The following is an 18,863-nucleotide window of genomic DNA, read 5'->3' as shown; positions in this document are numbered from 1 at the left end:
AAGTAGCAATTATATAAGGCTGTCTGCTTAATTTGAGAATATTGAACCACAGAGAGTTTAGCAATAACAGTGACACAAACACAGGAGAAATAAAGAGATAAATGGGTTTTTTTCCCCTAATCAACTAAATCTAGTAAAAGGCCCGGAGCTGCACCCTCGTGCTACATATGAATGGATAAATTGTTGTTTTGTCATGAAAACATTTGGTCAAAAAAGCTAGTTGAAAGCGTCTCTGCGTTTGATGCAGAATCAAGACAAATCAAAGAAAACTAATACTGAATTTTAAAAATGTAGTTGTTTAGCATGATCAAGAAGATTATCTTGGAGCAGATCGAGGAATGCCATAATCTGGGATGGCATTCCATAAGTTCCACGATATGATATCCCAGTTTGCTTTATTGGATGTTCACAAATTTCAGATTGATATTATATATTGTGCATTATTCTTTCAGGAGAAGTTATCAGAATACATGCTGTGGTAATAATTTGACAGTCATGATCAGCAACAATAATCAGGAAGGTTTTGGCATTTAAAACGAAGCGTGCCAAAAGAACATCCTCCACAAGGTCACACCACCAGCAACAGCCTGAGCAGTTCAGAGAAGACAGGATGGATCCATGCTTGAAAACACAAAGAAAGTTTTGATTGTTAGTTGAATTTTATGGATCAGGCAGTTTTTTTCCAATCTGTTACTGTCCAACTTTGGTGAGTCTATGTGAATTACAGACTCTTTTTTTATATAAGACCCCTAATCTTACCAAAACCTTATATGCTCTTCACTTTACTTTTTCTTGATAGAAATAGAGGTTATTAACAGATTCTAAAAGAGAGGTACAATGTAAGTTTTAATATGAAAGATTATATTTTGATTTACAAGCAAAAAAATAAAGTTTCTGGTGACTAGGAAGAGATTTCCATCTACACAAATGCAACTGAGCTACTTGTTCTTCACACCGCCTAAGGCAGATGTATTGTGCCTTAATTTAAATGCTCTTATTATATAATAAGAATATATTTGCATTTTTCAACTAAAGTAATAAAACTACTTCACTTGTAGATAAAAATATCTAAGGGTATGATCAATAAAAGCCTGAGAAAATGGTTCCCTCTATAAAGTGCTCTTCAGATGGATGAGTAATAGTGATTCTTCCCTTTTAGTCTGTATTCATTGAAACCCAAAATTATTTATAAAAGCATAAAAGGCTAAAAACCAAGTGCTTCAATAAGGAATAAACTACAATTCGCAATAAAATTATGGAAATTGTCATATCACAGTTTTAACTTTCCGACAGTTAGCCTACTTTTCACCAAGCGCTCATGTGTTAAATGGGTCTTCAAACGTCTACAGAGGCAAACAGGAAGTTTCACAGAGCAGGTGTTGTTTTTAAATATTAATAAAGACAGAACCAAAGTTGGAACTTGCAAATCTCCAGGAGCATAACTTATAAACTCTCACCTCGACCATTTTCACTCCCACATGTGCCAGCTCTCACATCAGTGTTCCTACCGGGGGGCCGTTTGTAAGATCATTAACGCAGAGCCTTGTTGGCGATTGTTGGACAGTAAAAATGCTTTTGCCATGTTTAGCTGTTCTTCTTTTACTCTGTACCTTATCAGCAGAAATATTTGCCAAGTTTGGCAACTGCTCTTCAGGTGAAACTGAGCTTCTGTTCACCTGCTGATTTGGGAACAACAAGGTGCCGTGCTGTGTCAGCCCAAACCTGCTTGCTTTATAGGATAACCTACTTTCTGGTGGGAGTCTGTTGCACAAAAAAGCCTGATTATGCTCCGGTTCTTATTCCAGCTGCAACAACTGAAATGGGTTAAAAGGAAGAAAAGAAAGGGCTTTAAGCAGGATTGGTTTCAGTTCAATGTAAATTGAGACAAGAGGCCAAAGACATAGTGGGACACCAACTCTGGCAAAACATAAATTCAATAATAAAAATATATAAAAAATATATGTGAGGAGGGAAGAAGGAGGTAGCTGAACATTTTATTTGGAACGCCACGAAAAATGTTTTAGTTCCACAGTAAAATGAAGTATTGACGCAGTTTTGCTTTAAACAAAATTATTTGTCCTAGTTCCTTTGAAGTGCAAATGTACCAAGAACTATTTCTAATCCATATCCGGTTGAGCTTACAGAACTGAACAACCTGCACTATTTTGGTCCTATAATATTTTTTGTGAAGTGGATTAAAGATTCTACACTTCCCTAAACACAGACACTGTTTCACAAAAAGCAGAATAAACTGTGGAGGATTTAGATTATTATTATTATTATTATTATTATTATTTTGCAGTTTAAGTCAAAAAGTTTCTGTTTGTTGTAAACAATTTATAGAGTATGTTAATAAAAAGCACTTTTACATGAATAGTAAAATTAATGTGAAAGTGAATTTACATGAATTCAAAATAAACAATATTTATATAGACAATATAAATTTTGTTTATATTCTTCATAAACAATTGCTTTTAAACAATTACAAACAACTTTTTATAATTGTTCATTATAAAGGACACCGAGCCTTAAATTGACATCCCTGTTTTATATGATTCCTTGGTTCAACACAGCTGAATCAAATGGATGAAGACATGCTAACAGCCTCTTGCACAACCCGAAGACATGATGAGGAAAGAATGTGGCCATTTGAGGTAATAATGCTGTTGGAGCAGGTGTGGTCACCTGTGCCTTTGTACGTTGGTATGTGAAATAAAAGTTGCCTTAGAAAAGGGAGAAAATAATTCACATGCAGGAACAAAGAGAAGAAAGTAAAGAAGTGGAGATCATTCAGAGAATCAAGAGAATCAGCACTTTAGAATCAAGACAGGCGAAAGCATTTTAAAAATAGATTACTGAGTTTACTCAAAGAGAGATGACTGAAATCCTTCTCTAAATTTCACTCCGCCTCATTTGCATAAAGTTCCTCACAGACTATTTGTAGACATCCTGAGTTAGAGAAGACTAGGAATTCACTTATAAACTAATTACACGTTCAGATTTAGACTGGCTGAATCAGAAGTGGCTCCAACCGGCTGTCATCTCGACAATTTGGCGTTCCCACGTTGTAGGATAATTGCTAGATTCCCTTGTTCTCTTCAGAGCATGTCAGCCCCTTTTACAAAATTATTCGCTGGCACCTTTTGGGGATCCTGGAGTTGTTATCGGCTCATCTGACACTTGGCAACTCCCTCTACTCACATCAGCCTGTCTGCAGAATCTGACACGCTTTTTAAAGGCCTGTCTGTGGGCTGAGTTTTGATCGTCATTTGTCAGAAGAAATATGCCCCCCCCCCCCCCCCAACTCAAAAACTGCAGCATGGGAGAAACAAAGACATTTCTTCAGTAAAGTAGTTTTATCTCTATTAGACTTTTAAAGATTAACATTTACATCAGTGATAAAACATGGACAGCCTTTTTTCTACTGTTTACTACTATGTCCTCTTCTTCGTGAACACTCTTGCTAATAATATTCCCACTAGCATCTCTGCTCATGAAAAAAGTTTCTGTCGTTGCCCAGCATGGCTCCCAGCTCTGGCAGCTCCTTACTTCCTATGCTGATAATACCAGCTATAATTTCTTTGTTGCTGGTTAATTGTGTTCTCATCAACATGTTGGTGATGTGACGATGGGCTCCGAGTGCCAAAATCACCAGCAGCAAGTTTTAAATATTTTAGTTTGTTTCTCTTTTACAATCCGAGTAACAGCTACGCAGTGGAAAAACATCAAACCCTTCCTGTCAGCCACAGAGGCATGATTAGCATAAGAGTGGACAGGAAAAAAAAAGCCATCAGGGAGAATTTGTCCCTGCTGTTCAACTCAAACACAGCGTGTGCATTGTCAGTTCTTTATAGAAAGCAAAACCCCTGCTCAAAAATGTCCTAAATCTGGTAGAAACCTTTTGCATGTCCAGAACAAACATCCATTCTGCTTCTGGTTTACTTTGTTTATTGCTGGTGTAATTGGTTTTCTACTGGTGTGGTTGCAGCTCAGCTCTTATGGCCATAAGCAAAAAGAAGTCAAAGACCAGCAGGGAGCTAATGGCTCATGCTGCAAGAAACAAAAAAACGATGCCGATACACTGACTAATCCCATCTACACCTCCCATTTTAGGCCAACCAGTTTTGATCAGTGTTGCCTCATTAGTCCCTGGCTTAGACAGCACTTCATGAATGAGTCGCCGCATAAAAGGAGCTGGGACATTAGGTAGTCATGGAAGGATTTCAGCATAAATTTGATTTATGAACAGAAAAAACATAAAATAGAAAAAAATCATACAAACTTTTGAGAACACAACCTGGAGTTGTTGTTATCGGTGCGCATATATAAATCGAGGTGCCATGCTGATGGAATAATTCAAAAGAAAAATGAGCAGAAACAAACTTCAGAGAGAGAAAACATTTTTCTCTTTTTAAAGAGATAAGTATACAGTGCTATGAAACATTTGTCCCCCACAGGCTTCTTCCATTTTTGCTTTCTTGACATCCTTAAAGGTGAGAGATCTTTATTATTTATTCATTTATTTCAGAAATGCAAAAAAAAAACAAACAAGAGAAGCAAACAAGCAATAAATACATAAACATAAAGTAAAACAGAATAAATAGCCAAACAAAAAAGTCATGTCAACATAAAATGTCCTAAAGGGAGAAGGAATATTATACTATATACAGTATAATAAAAATAGCAAAAAGTGAACAAATGATCTGTGAAAACACCTGGTGATGGCTACAGTCCTTCATTCTCTGTGGATATCGTTCACAAAGAAAATCAAAGATAACCTGAAATAAAAATTGCGGTTTTCCAATATTTCAACTTAAGAAAAAAAAAACGATTAAGAAGGAAAGATATACAAAACCAATTTTGACTTATCTGACAACAGAACAAAAAGAAAGAAGCCTGTTAGAAGGCAGACACTTTTTCACATCTCTTTACCTCTAGAAGTTTAAAATATTGATTTATTCTCTTTCCTTTTTCTAAAGTCTACAAAGGGAAACTGATGATTCAGTACATAAGCCCAAATATTCCAAAATGCGTCCAATGTGCATCCAGTTAGCTACTTAACGTTAATTGTCAAAGGGAGACCTAACGTGCAGCCAGTGCTAGCAGCCCATGTGCACTCAGCATATCTGAAGTGCACTGGGGACGATAAACTTCAGCAGATAAGCACAGCAAAGGAACTGTTAAAGCTGGGAGATTCATTAGAAGATGAGCTGAACTCGAGTTTGCAAAAGCTGGAGCATTTACATAAAGAACCTCAGTGTCAGCATAACAGATATTCAGCTGCTGACGTAAGATTATATTAATTATCTGCATCTGTGGCCATATATGCTGCCTGGATTTCTCCCCGGGGTCAGGCCTGTATAGTATCTACCACAGGTCCTGCAGAGCACTGTCCCGCCTTAACATCTGTTACGGATCCCTGCCTTGTGCCAGGGGCACACAGACATCCACACCGTCAGCACCAGGTCTGTCTCCGCCTGCCAAGCGTCTGATCAAAGAGGACAGCTGTCGAGCGGATCTGCATGCCAGCCAGTGCTGCTGTATGAATGAAAAACAGGGATACAGAGTGGAGAGGATAAAAATTGAAGCTTCCTCCACCATCAACAGCACTGTTCATTCCAGCAAAATGGCTCTGTTGATTGGTGGACGGCTGAAGCCGCCCGGCCAAGCTCCAGAGGTGTAATCAGTCTGGCTTCTTTTTTTTTTTTTCGATCAGTAAAGAGGATGTACAGACCAAGTTTAATAGAGGAGAGTTTTAAAACTTTTTCAGCATCTTTAATGGTCAAGTCAAAATCTCAAAGCACTCTTAAAGAGCAGTCCACAGTAATTGGACTTTGTAAAGATGTGTACAAAAGTCGTAAAAGAGGTTGTTACAGAGACGTGAACAATGAGCCGTAGTGATTAGTTTTTTTTCACCATTATCGTTTCACCTATGGAACCATAAATGTTGGAATGGGTGAAATATCTGCAGGTCCAGAGCAGCTTGGCTTGGGGGAAAAGATTGCCCCGCTCTCAAAAAAAGAGATTAAATCCACCCACTGTTCCCTGAAGAAATGTTTTGGAAAATATTGCTCTACAACACAGATGTGTGTAGAAGATACTGAAGTTAGTTTCTGAGTTTGCACTATTTGTGTTCTTCATGATCTGATGCAGATAAGTTCAACGTTAGATGAGCAGCTTCTTTCTTGTAGACATTTTTTTTAACTTATGAAGATTAACCACACATTCATTGCTGTTTTCTCTTGTCTTTTTTCATTTCAACGAGAGTCTAGGATTAGCTTTTAAAAGTATGTTTATATCCCAGTAAAAAAAAAAATCCTGGTGGTAAAAATGGATAAATGAAAACTCTGTGGCTGTGTATGAATGCATTGATCCTTGGTGTGGGCCTGTGAAGGACTGCTAACCTCTTCAGAATGTGACCCGCCTCCTGCCTGTGATTGATGGAAACGCCTCCTGCCTCCCTGGCGACCCTGAAAAGAACTGAACGGGTTTCAAGAATGGATGGATGGATGCAAATGTCGATTCAAGGACTCTTGAATATATGGACACACAGCGGGGTTTCCTACGAGGTAAGATTAGCCGTTCCCTTGTCATTGTAAAGTTTCCGTTATCAACTCTTGACTGTATCAACCAGAGTAAAGATGTAAGACATTCACTGGAACTTGAGTGCGAGTTCACAGAATTAGAGATGAGCTGGATTAAAGTATTGTGTTCACTTGTTAATGCAATCTGGTCCTAAGTGCTATGTGACCCTAACAAGCTGAGGCAGAGATTCTGCCTCAGCTGACTTCTGATTAACTTCTCATTAATATTAATACGAGTACAGCTCTAATTAATATGTCATCTGACAGGAAGATAAATACCTGCCCTCCCTTGCGTACTTTGCTTTGCAACTTTCAAACTTATTTTGCTCTGCATACAAGTAGATTTTTGCAGCGTACCACAGAGCTGGAAGACAAAGAGTAATTAAAGCACCTCAGGGAGACCTGAGGATATGAGCACTTTGTCTGTACGGAGTCAGGGTACATACAGTTCCCCCAGATCCAATTAGGGTGCATTACCACATGGCTACTTCTGAATTATTAAAACACGTTATCAAATTATTGGACCATAGTGGAAACTAGGACACTAAAGGAATATGAAATACTTTTATTTTTTCTCGAAAATGGATATGGGGGGAAAAGATGCGGTGGGAATTCACTGATAGAGCAGAAATCACAGTGTCTTCTGAGGGATAGATAAGATGGGGTTGTGTAACCTGAAAGACACAAAACGCTACACCAAGGAACAAGCAGTTAGACGAGGTCAAAACCTATCTGAATTTGACAGAGTGTAATAATTGCAGATTTTTACCTTGCAGAAAGTTTCCCATGGAGGTATAATTTGGTCTGACAGATTGCTTACTGGGGCTGATTTTACTGTGTAATACAGGAGGCAAGGTCAGATTTTGATTTACAGCTACAGGCAGGAGGCACCACACCTAAGCAGACTTGGGGCGAAAAGAAATCATGCAATAATTAAAAAAGGTGGAGTACAAGTCTGGATTTTAGAGAGGTTATTTCTATCCGGGGCTCTGTGGAGTCAACTGTAGTCAGCATCTTGCCTGCAGCAGAAAGCTCTCTTGATTTGTTTGAGGGAAAAATAATGTTCTGCTAAACTTCAGCTAATGTCTGGTCAGTGCCTTACAAGTAAAACTATTTTAAGACCTTAACATGCTCTAAACGTCTTAAGACATTTTGAGAAACACAATATATATACGTTTTCATAATATGCTTTGTTTCTAAGCATTCTTCATGTCAAAATGGTACTTTCCAGGCCTAAATTCCCTGACTGCTGTAAGTATCAGCAAACCTTTTAAAGCATAAATGCAAAAATTCTCTTAAGTGTGCAGAATATGTTTCTACAATAAGGCTTTAAATATTGAACTTGTAAAAGCTGCTGCCAACAAAGCCACTCTCTATAAGAACACTCAGAACATTAGTAAAATAAAAATAAATACATATGTAGGAATAGATATAGGAGCTAAAATGATAAATATTTTTTTTTTATCTCAATCTGACTAAAAACAATGCCCAGGAGACCTACTAGTAAAATCAGGGACAAAAATTAAGTCTCTTCAATTCTATGCTTTCTAAAAACAGAACTGAGATGCAGAAAGTACAAAGAAAATAGAGAACTAAATATCAAGCCCTGCAGGATCCCATATGACAATATGGGAATCTATTTCCAGAAGAATATTGATAGATGGAAGAATCATTCAGACACTGGGGCTGGGAACAAAGTCTGGAAAACCAGGATTTTTCTGAACTCTTCTTCATACTCACTGCTGGAAAATACCCACACATTTCCTAAAAAAAGTTGCAAAACATGTCAAAAAATATCACTCTGAACGATGGAAACCCGAGGTGAAGAAAGGATTTTTCATAAATTACATCTTCAAAACCAGAAAATTCAATCAAATCGATAAAAATCAACTTATTGGCCAGCCTTAAAGCAACATAATAAATGCAAGTGTGCCAAACGCATTTTTTTAAAAAAAATCATGAAATTGACTACATGGACTCTACAACAGCGTGTCTTAGGAAATCGTAGGAAATCCCACCGCCCAATCCAGCCCTGCTGCAGCTTGGAGGTACCAACTTGCTGACAAACACTGAAGAGTGTGTGGTGGATGGGGAAGGACAGCTGAAGTAATCTCTGAACCACAGCCAGACCGACTCAAATGGTACAAGGTGAAAAAGCTAATTATTCTTTCATCACTCATTCTGAATGATCCATTTTCTCAGGTGCAGCTCAGCAGGCTCTCTACAAACATGTAATAATGATGGACCCCTCTCCCGGCGTGGTCAATTCCCTTGATAAATACTAATGACTCCAGCTGGATGGCTTCTGCGAAGATGCCAGCAATGAGACAAATATCCCCAAAACCAAATTTATCAGCGAAGCTTATTTTGTTTCATGTTTACAATATTAATCAATGATCAGACAGCTAAATTAAAAGGCAAAAAATTGAGAAAAAGAACTGAAGAACTGAAGAAGAGGGGCATTTATTATAAAAATTTTATTTAGAATAAAACAATGTAGCCATATTACATGTAGTGTTGTCGATCTATTTTACATACCTCAGGAGAAGCGACACAGTTCTGCCATGATAAGATTCATCATGATTATAATCGTTAAAAATCATCACTAACACCAGTTGACAGCTGGAGGTGGTTATAGTAGTGTTGGTCAGTCTCACAAGTTTTACAGAACGGCATAGATCACAGCGACATGACGCAGTGAGGAAAACCCAACAAAAGATGAAGGGATGATGCTCATCATGGGGACGAGCTTCTGCAGGCCCCACACCCACAGATTTTTTAAATTTTTTTTTAAAACTTGGTTACTCCTCGTCGCGGTGTACACCAATACAGTAAGCTAAAGCTTAGAACGCTAAACCAGGTTGTCCATGTTTGAAAATGATCACAACTGCTTTCAACAACCACAAAAACAAAACTGTGTCTACGAGTCTGAGGTAGCAAGGCAGTCATGGCTTTACTCTGATTTATTAACATATATCTCCAAAACAAAGTCTATTCTACGTAATGGTGACGGGCCTCTTACAAACCAAGATTAAAATCTATATATTTTTTTCCATCTTTATGCACAATCCCAGAATAATTCAAGAGCAGCTCCACACTTGGAATGACAAACTCTTATAGGCACAGAAAGGGTAGAGTTGAGACAAAGTCTGCCGGCATTTTAACGCTTTTAAAGAGGAACTTGACATCAAACATGCTACAGGACAGATTTTAAAAGTGACTTTACAATTCCTAAATTATCCTGTCAGCCACCGAGTGTCTTCTTTAATCGTTCCCACCCCCTTAAATGCTACTTTCATGGACCAATACAAAGGAGCTAAATGTTACACAGCAGTGGAATGACACGAAATGTAACAGTTTGATTCCCAGTGAAGGCAAAATCCGATCACAAATTCCAAACCAATCTTTTGTAAGAAACCATATTTTGCTATACAGTACATCTGGAAATCTAAAGAAAAAATAAACTGACACAAGTTCAATCAAGTTCAGGTACAATCTACAGTTGCATAGTACAAGACGAGATGGTAAAACAAGTTCAGTTGTCTGCTCCTGTGTGTCTTTGGGATTTTGGGGCAGGGAATCGTATCTGATTGGGAATGATACTGGTCTTCACATGGCCTGAAAAACACAAACAGAAAACATTAATACATCATTTTGAAAAACAAAAAACAAAAAACATTTTAAAACCAACAGAGAAGCAAATCTTGTTGCAACACTGAACTTTGCTCGTCTTCAGAGTTCATCTGAAGATGAGTGAACCAACTAAAAGGTGTTTTTTGTTAATTTGAGAGCACTGCTACATTTCCCCACATCAGAACATTACAGTCGGAGAAAAAAAAAATCATAAGTTTGAAGATAGCAATCTAAGTTTGAGAGCTGGAAAATTGACTTAAGTGGCTAAATCCAGTTACTGTCCATTAGGAACGCAGTAAGGTGGAGGTGGTGGGCGTGTATGGAACCACAACTGCCAGCTTAGAAATTGGACTTTAACCTATAAATGACTGGGTTGTGCACAAGCCAACAGACTGCATGAGAAACTGTCCAAGGACAAAAAGAATAAGGCTTAGCGAAAGTGTGAACATGAAAAATTCATGATGAGTGGGTGTTATATCAGTAAGACTAACCAATGAAACTGAACTGTGATTAAAATAATACACCAGACCCCAGAAGGAATTATATAATTCTGATTTAATTTGGCTCATATGGATTAGTATTATTAGGTTATTGCTGGGATATTCAGTGGTGAGTCACCATGATACCACTAACCTGGTCTTAATGCAGTTAGATAAGGGGTGGTGTTGGATGGATAAGGCCATGTGGACTTTGTAGCTACAGTATCTTGTGTGAAGGGAGGTCAAATATCACAGATTTCCAACCAGTATATGGAAATATCCACACACATCGTCTAAGTTCTAGCTGTCCAACACAGATCAAATGAAAGATAGGGTTGGACTATATTAGAAAATAATGTGATTCTTTTATTCATTGCTTTGATTAATCCGCTCTTCTCTTTTTTTAATCGGCCATTTCAATGCTTTCAACTATCTAAAGGTGTGTCTTGTTAACACACTTGGAATAAGAGGCAGTAAATATTAGATTCAAACTATAGAATCTTACAATCATCTACATCTAGTACATGGATATTCAATCAAGCAAAAATAGTAGGACCATATTTGTGCTTTTCTAATATATTTTCAGGAATAGATATTTAATCTGTGTTGAAGTAGAAAAAATAATAATCATGATGCAATAATCAGATATTCATCAAATGGCTTTACCTTCTGTTGCTTCTGACACCAGTGGAAAACCACAGACGGTGCTGGTTTGTGAAGGTTTATTTTTATCCCTTTATAAATTGGGACTGCTGGGAGTTTATGAGTCATAAAGGTGAAATGTGCACTCACTTTTAATGCAAATGGAAGTAGCTCTCTGTTGCTGAGTGCATGGTGCATTCTGTCGAGCAGCAGAAAAAAAACGAAATCTGAATTATCTGGGCCTGATCAACAGGTCAAGCAAAAAATGAGCAATTTTGAAAACTGAATGAGTTATTGCTGCAATCCGAGCGACAGAATAAATTAGATCTGCTATTTGGTTGATTTAATAATGCTTTTGTGACAAACTTGTAACAGTGTAACATCGTATATGACTAATACATGATTATAATAATGTTTAGTTAACTTTGTGATGATCAACTTTCAGTGCTGGTATCTTCTTGGTTATTAAACTGTAAAGAAAAGCACAAAATATTTTGCTGGAGTTTTTTCCCTTTCTAATCATTTCCATGCTATGCGACTATTCTGTGAATCCTACACATTTTTTATGCCAATCCTTTAACATTTTCTAGACTTCAAACTCCAGAACTCTCAATACATATTTACCCAAACTGGAAAACACACACACACACACATGTGTTTACACACACACACATATAAATAAATGTTCAGCAGGCATTTATGGAGGCTATTCTAGAGTGGTCACACTATAAATATAGAACCTCCAAAAACAGCAGACTGGAAGGAAGGACAAAAGAGTGGATGGATAAAGGAGTAATAATTACAGTACATTACATTACAGTATTTTATTTTCCATAGTTATCCAGATCTAGAAAATATCAGTTCCACATTCTCCCGGACTGTTTATAAATACTAAAAACGAAAATATCTGCACAAAACTTCACAGACAGCATGACCAAACCACCTGAAATGTTCAATGAAGAAAAAGGAACAAAGACCAAATTAAACCAAATTAACACCATGTAAAATTGTGAACTTGTCAGTAGTACCTTTATTTGAAGTTAATAAGAAACTGTCAGAAAGTTGGGATGCTGCAGAGTTCAAGACAGGGGTGAATAATTACAGTGGGAAGAGGTCAGTGGCAAAAGCTTTTACTGTACTTCTGTCTTAAAACGCGCCCTGGCCTCAAACCGGAGAGGATGAGGGGGCCGACAAATGGAACTCCCCAGAGATCCATTAGTCAGCTCTTTCTCCCAAACCTTCTGATATGCAAGGAAGTGAAGGCTTTGAGGAGGGCAATGCTTTTGTGGCAGCAACTGTAATCACTTCTAAAATGTGCTTCACCCATCCAACTTCACCCATCTTTACTAATTACTGATACACGAACCAGACAATAGAACAAAAACCAAAGCGCAAGCTACTCATACTATGCAGATTAATTTACAGCTCTGGTGTCGGGATGGAGGAAAACTGTCTCACCTGTGGTCTTGAGGAGAGGCTTGAGGCTGTGGGAGAGAAAACAAAACAGCAGTTTAACGCTTTGAATTATCAGTTCATCTGTTTGCATTCGTCTAGCGGTAAATCATCAGCCCGCGGGTGCATTCCTCATTTTGTTGCACACATCCAACTCATTCCCCGCTGCCTCGGAGCTGAGCAGGAACTGAAGCCTAATATCACTGGAGCGCATGCGAGATTAGAATGGATTTTTAACTAATGCCCTCATCTTGGTTCCAACTCCGAAAATTGAATGCAATCTAAATGCGGCGAGCTTCGTTTAAATATTTGAGCATTTTTATAATCACTCTTAATTAACGTTCACAAAAGTGAATATTGTTTCAACTTGGGTAACAAGGGTTTTACTTTATTACAGCATACCAAATAGGGTATTTAAATGATGATAAAAGATGCACTTTAAATTAAAGGACGTAAGGTTTTATATCACTAGGATACAGAATAATAAATTAGAATATCATCAAAAAGATTATTTCTCAGTCTATTCATTCAAAAGGATCATTTCACAGACTACTTAAACATCAAATTTGACAACATGCATGTAGGCAGGTGATGGTGAGTTTATGATGCAATGAGTGAATAAAGACAAACAGTGAAGGATCATCACAGTGGAGAGGAATGGATAGAAAATGCTGACAAATCAGGAAGATTGTGTGAAAAAACATTTTTACAGGTCTCTTCTCTTCGTAGCAGAGCTTTCTTTAATTGTTTTGGCATGTTTGACCTGTTTTTTTAACTTTAAAATCAATATTATATGGAAAATAACCAACACATTTATCTAGATAAAACCAAACTGAGTGAGTGTTGCGAAAACATCTGTAAATCTGGTCAAATGTGTCACTCTGATCACTGATTGAGCAGTGAATCTTTCCCAGATTGAAAAGTGAAGCTCAACAGGTCAAAGGTCGAGTGCTGCAACAATACCACAGCTCTGGCCAACAGTGAACCAAAAAGCTGAGTGTGGTACTTTAAACTAAATCCTCCTTTCACTCAGAAAAGCCATAGAGGGTAAAGTTCAGTTGTGCATCAGCAATCGTACTCAAACCCTGAAGTATTTCTTTTCAAAATCTTAACTTCTCTCCTCTCAAATAGTTACATTTCAACTGTTTAATACACTTTCTAAAAGCAAAACTGGACACAAGTTTAATTTTAGGTCTCACTAGTGGTAAAACAGACTCCAGATTTTGCAGTTATCCGCTGAGGATATGTGACAAGATCCTACAGTCAAGTGAATAAGAAATTCACACCAAATCAGGGCTGTGGGAATTTAAACCGATGTCTGTTCAGTGGTCATTTAGATGTTGCTCCAATGTTACAGTAACAGTGGATAAAATCTGACAATAACATGTTAGGTCAGAAGATTATGTCTATTTGAAAAAAAAAAAAAAACAAGGAATAAATGCCTCAAAATCAAATGCTGTTGGATTTGTTTACAGGTAACTGACTCGTAGCAGAGCAAAGCCATGGACCTCTGATATAACTTTAACTTTTCTTAAAAGATAGAGTCCTGAGCACTGTTTGATGTTCAACGTTTGAACATGAACACTTGCTGAGAGCTGCAACAGCCTGACAGATTATCTGTGAAGAGCGCGAGCTGATATAACCGCAGTGTGTTTGGCCAGCAGCATTTCAAAGGTGGGAATTAACTAATCCATAAAATCCAGAAAATCCAATCATGTTGTAAAGAAGATTTGCTGTTCCCAATATTTATGGGACACATTTGATCATTTATGAAAACACTAGTAAACGTTTTACTAGTCAAACAACATACCAGTAATTGAGAGTTATAAAAAAAACAGATAAATCATGAAGCAACTAAGTATATGCTGATTTGTTTTTAGAGAATGGCTAATTGAGGTCAGTCACAATGTGCTTAGGAAAAGAATAAAAACCAAACAGAGGGAGCTCTCCAACTAAAAAAAAACGACGGTGACTTTTGACAAACATGCAGATGCTGGGGGGAGGTGGAGGAGGACTGGGAAACTTACGACTGCATGCAGGAAAGGAGTTGTTAATCTGCTCCATTACATCTGCCAGGTCAGAGCTGCTGTTTTGGGGGGGAAGCAGCTCTTCTGGACACACACAGGCACAGAGAGGTGTGTTTACAGTAAAAGGATACACTTCGCTATCCTACCGCAACAATCATTTTCCTAGTCTTTCAGAGCAACGAGTGATCGATTTTCAGAGGTAGATTCTCATATTTAAGACAGACACGCAGACGCGCATGTGTGTGTGTGTTTTAAGTGCAATACATCAAGGCTGAACTGTCTCACCTGAGTTTTCCATAAGTGGTCCTCTATCTTGCACAGTGGGGGATGATGCTCCGTTTACTCTCGAGTCTACCTCCGGCTGATAGAGGAGGAGAAAAAGGAAAAAAATTCAGATATCCAAACAAAACACCCTGCTTGGCAAACGCAAAAGCAGGGGTGCACATGTGGGGGGCACAATGAGGCTGTTAGGACTTTTGAATTATGTAAACATTTCTCAAAGTCCCCACTAAAAGTTTCCCACAGAATAAAAACTCCAGCGAGACTCATTCAAGGACCTCAAAGGATTTTTTTTTTCTCCGCGGGCGACAGACAAATTCCTAAAATCCAATATAAATGATTGAAATGAAAGTTATGAAACTCTGCCAAAAGATATAGCAAATGTTATTGCGCCCACATAGAAAGAAACAGTATAAAAGTTTAATGAGTCTCCATTAATGTTGTTACATTTTTGCTCCAAGCACACAAAGTAACTCAGACAGTAAACACAGATAACCTGTCACAATCAGACAGACTGTGCTGACTTTTAATTGCTTTTTTAACAGGGCAATTACAGTAGGAGACTCACAAAATCACCTTTAATAAAAGAATTTCACCATTAGCTATCTTAATTGCTATCACTGATAAGGATCAGTGGTGTTAAATCAATGAAAAAAAGTTATTTTTCCAAGATTGGAGCACAACATTACAACATTCATTATCAGAATCTCACATTTTCTTTGGAGTTTCTGCCTGAAACTAGAGAAACTTTTACTTCCTCCTCATCTCTAATAACCATCATCTTCTTTATTTGCTGTCGCCTAAGCATGATCGAAGCCAACAGCCCTGGAAACAGCCACAGAGTCCAACCGTTATCTTAAGGCTTGTCTTAAAATAACTGAGGTCAGAGGTTTGGTTGACCCTAAGGGGTGTAGATTTAAAGCGAGCAATCAGGCGGGCTGGCTTTTTCAAAATTCATCCTTGAGTTTGGCATTAAACTTCTGCAGCTCATAGAATGACTCACCGACACCTTGTTAGGTCTCCAGAGACTCAAATTTCAAATAATACCAGTTTATATGTAATGAAATGATGGACGCAATATGTTCACACTGGTACTTGTGTATGCTGCATTATGTTTGTATTTGTTTTTCAGAGACGGTGTCAGTGTCACTTCACTTCAGAATTTGCTGAAAAATTCAATCCTTAAGAAAAATTCTTTCAAAAAAGCCAGATTTTGTCTAGTGTTTGATCTACTTCACTTGAACTGTTTTGGTTTTTGTTGCTTGTACTTCAGTTTATTTACAACAGAGCAGTGACACACACACAAAACAATAGAGTAAAAAGCTGCCAATGCAAGCTAAACAACAGCGGAAGGGTGGCATGGTGTGCATAAGAAATGTGGTTGCCATGACAATGACAGTCAAGATGTTATTAATATAAATAAATCTTTGGCTTTTGTGACAAAACTTACAAATCAGTAGGAAAAAGAAATCATCTGGATGGTTAAAACTTGTATTTATTTTTTTTTTATTGAGGGCCTGGAGTAACAAATTATGTTCAACATTATCAGTGCTGAATTTTCACTCAGCTAATATTACTTAAAAAGGTTTAGGTGGAGTTTATTCTAGACTTTGATGCTTTAAAAGGCTCTATTTTGCTCCCTCGCTCAGCAAAAATGGTCTTAATTCATATTCATATTCCCAGAACATTTTAGAGTAAAAGTAATCGATTGATACAGGAACTGCTCAGAGATTTCAAGATGCTATTAAAGTGAAACTTCTTTTGATTCAGTTTTGTACCCAACAAAATTGATTCACCCACATTTCAGTCTTTTACATTTTATGGATTACTATTTCATTGTTGTAACTGGTCAAAGACTCAATGCAATCGTCTGGACTTCTCTAGTTAACCTTTCAATCAATTTGGCAATACATAATTCTGAAAACTGAATTTGACTGCAGCGAATTAAAATTAGGATTGAAGTGAACTCCATGTAATTGGACCTGAATATGATGGAGTGGTTGGATTATACTGGAATGAGCTGGTCTAATATAATTTTGAATTTATAGGAATCCATATAACAGAATATCAATTGGAAGTGCAATCGAAATAGGATTTGCTATGAATCATGCTTCATATTCACTGGACACTTTATTAGGTACAGCTTGCTAGTATGGGATCCACATAGACTTTTAGAACTGCCTTAATTCCTAAGAGACATTCAACAAGGTTTCGGAAACATTCCTCAGAGATTGTGGTCCTGATTGAGCAATCTGCACCTTAACATATATTGCCACCATGTTTCCGGCTTTGCACCAATCAGAAAGTCTGTTTGTCTGCTTGTTTTCTCAGTTGGGATTGTTTTTTTTTCTTTTTTCTTTAGCTGCAGCACTGCCCTTTAGTGTGCTTTGCACAAGCAATCTAACCTCCGTGAGCTATTAGGTCAGCAGACCCAAAACAAATCTGTAGGGTATTGATGGAAAGGTGGGGGAATCAATGGTGGAGGCAGGAAGGCAGCGATATGATTTAGATCTAATGTATCAGCTTATTGTTAGTTTTTATAAACAACAGGTCAAGAATAAAAAGATGTAGCAAGGAAGTGCAACATTAACTACAAGTTTGGATTATTAAATTATTACATGCTGCTGTTTTATTAAATGTTTTGCTTCCTCTAATAAATTAATGTGCTGTTCTGAGATGCTTCCATCAGCTGGTGTTTGTGTGATTCTAAACAGTGATTACTGTCCTGCTGCTCCTCCACAAAAAGCCTAATGAATTAATAGTAAATACAGCTAACAGGGGAAAATAACCTTTTAATTATAGTTTTGTAGGAGTGGAGTCAAAGGAGACTTCATAGGAGCAAAAATAATTTCTCTGGAGAAATCAGTTTTACTTTTGCCTATGCGGAGCTTCTTTATACTGGAAAAGACTGATATTCAACAAAATTTGCTTTGTCAGATGAAATAAGATTCTTTTAGAATAAATTTATCTTTACGTTTTTGTGGATTTCGTAGAAACCTCACATTTGAATTGATGCTTCACGGTAGCAGTTCTCACTTTTTCTTGTCCGGATAAATAATTTTCAAGACAGATAACTGATCAGAGGTGATATATTTGCTCAATTCTTCTGCAGTCCATTCTTGTTCTTGCAGCAAAATTTCACTCTGTTGATATTTTAATACTTTGGCCAGTAAGTGACTGATGTGTAGTGAAAAAAAATAAATGCAGTGCATAGTTCTCAAATAGTACCACCTTTTTGGGAGGAATATAAAAACATACGATACTTGTAAAGCTAAATAATACTCCATGTGTTTGTGAAAACGCAGATTCAAGCATTTTGAGCTGCAGAAAGAAGTCAGGAGAATACAAATGTCATACATAGCTTTTCTCCTGACATGTAACTTTTGAATTTTGGTGATAAATATTTCAAAGGAGTTGAAAGACTTCAGTAACCTGGTGCAGTAGCTGTCGCAGGCGGTGGAGCTGCGACTCCAGCTGTTTGTTGTGTTCCTCCAGGATGTGCATGCGCGCCTCCAGCCGGCCTTTGTGTTGCCGCAGCAGCTTGGCTTCGGCCAGAAGATCAGCCTCGTCAGGATGAGTGGACTGGCCCTCTGACTCCCAGGGCGTTCCAGCTGGGGCGCTTCGTTGGCCATGCTGTTCTTTTAGCAGTTCGTACTCCCTCTGCAGTGTCCTGAGATAGTTGGAAATGCTAGAATAAATCCATTACGAACACCTGGAAGACTGAATAACTCTCATCACCTCCTCAAGATTACCACCTGTCACTCTTG

The 18,863-nt window shown here is 37.7% G+C and overlaps 1 protein-coding gene across 9 annotated transcripts in view; it reads right to left on the bottom strand.

Moving 5' to 3' along the window:
- Positions 1–9,045: 9,045 nt before the first annotated feature.
- Positions 9,046–18,863, bottom strand: part of utrn (utrophin) — a 181,236-nt gene continuing 171,418 nt past the window's right edge. For 8 of the 9 annotated variants that reach the window (XM_028040704.1, XM_028040702.1, XM_028040705.1 and 5 more), the window contains 5 exons: positions 18,529–18,766; positions 15,103–15,178; positions 14,818–14,901; positions 12,797–12,822; positions 9,046–10,202 (listed from right to left, as the gene is read on the bottom strand). In XM_028040704.1, the coding sequence (XP_027896505.1) occupies positions 10,194–10,202; positions 12,797–12,822; positions 14,818–14,901; positions 15,103–15,178; positions 18,529–18,766 (433 nt within the window). In that variant the 3' untranslated portion in view covers positions 9,046–10,193. The remainder of the gene's footprint in view (positions 10,203–12,796; positions 12,823–14,817; positions 14,902–15,102; positions 15,179–18,528; positions 18,767–18,863) is intronic. The other variant, XM_028040708.1, reaches the window with a different exon arrangement.

The sequence above is a fragment of the Xiphophorus couchianus genome, chromosome 15 (genome assembly GCF_001444195.1).
Source record: "Xiphophorus couchianus chromosome 15, X_couchianus-1.0, whole genome shotgun sequence".
Lineage (NCBI taxonomy): Eukaryota > Metazoa > Chordata > Actinopteri > Cyprinodontiformes > Poeciliidae > Xiphophorus > Xiphophorus couchianus.
This window is presented reverse-complemented; position numbering and strand designations above follow the sequence as displayed.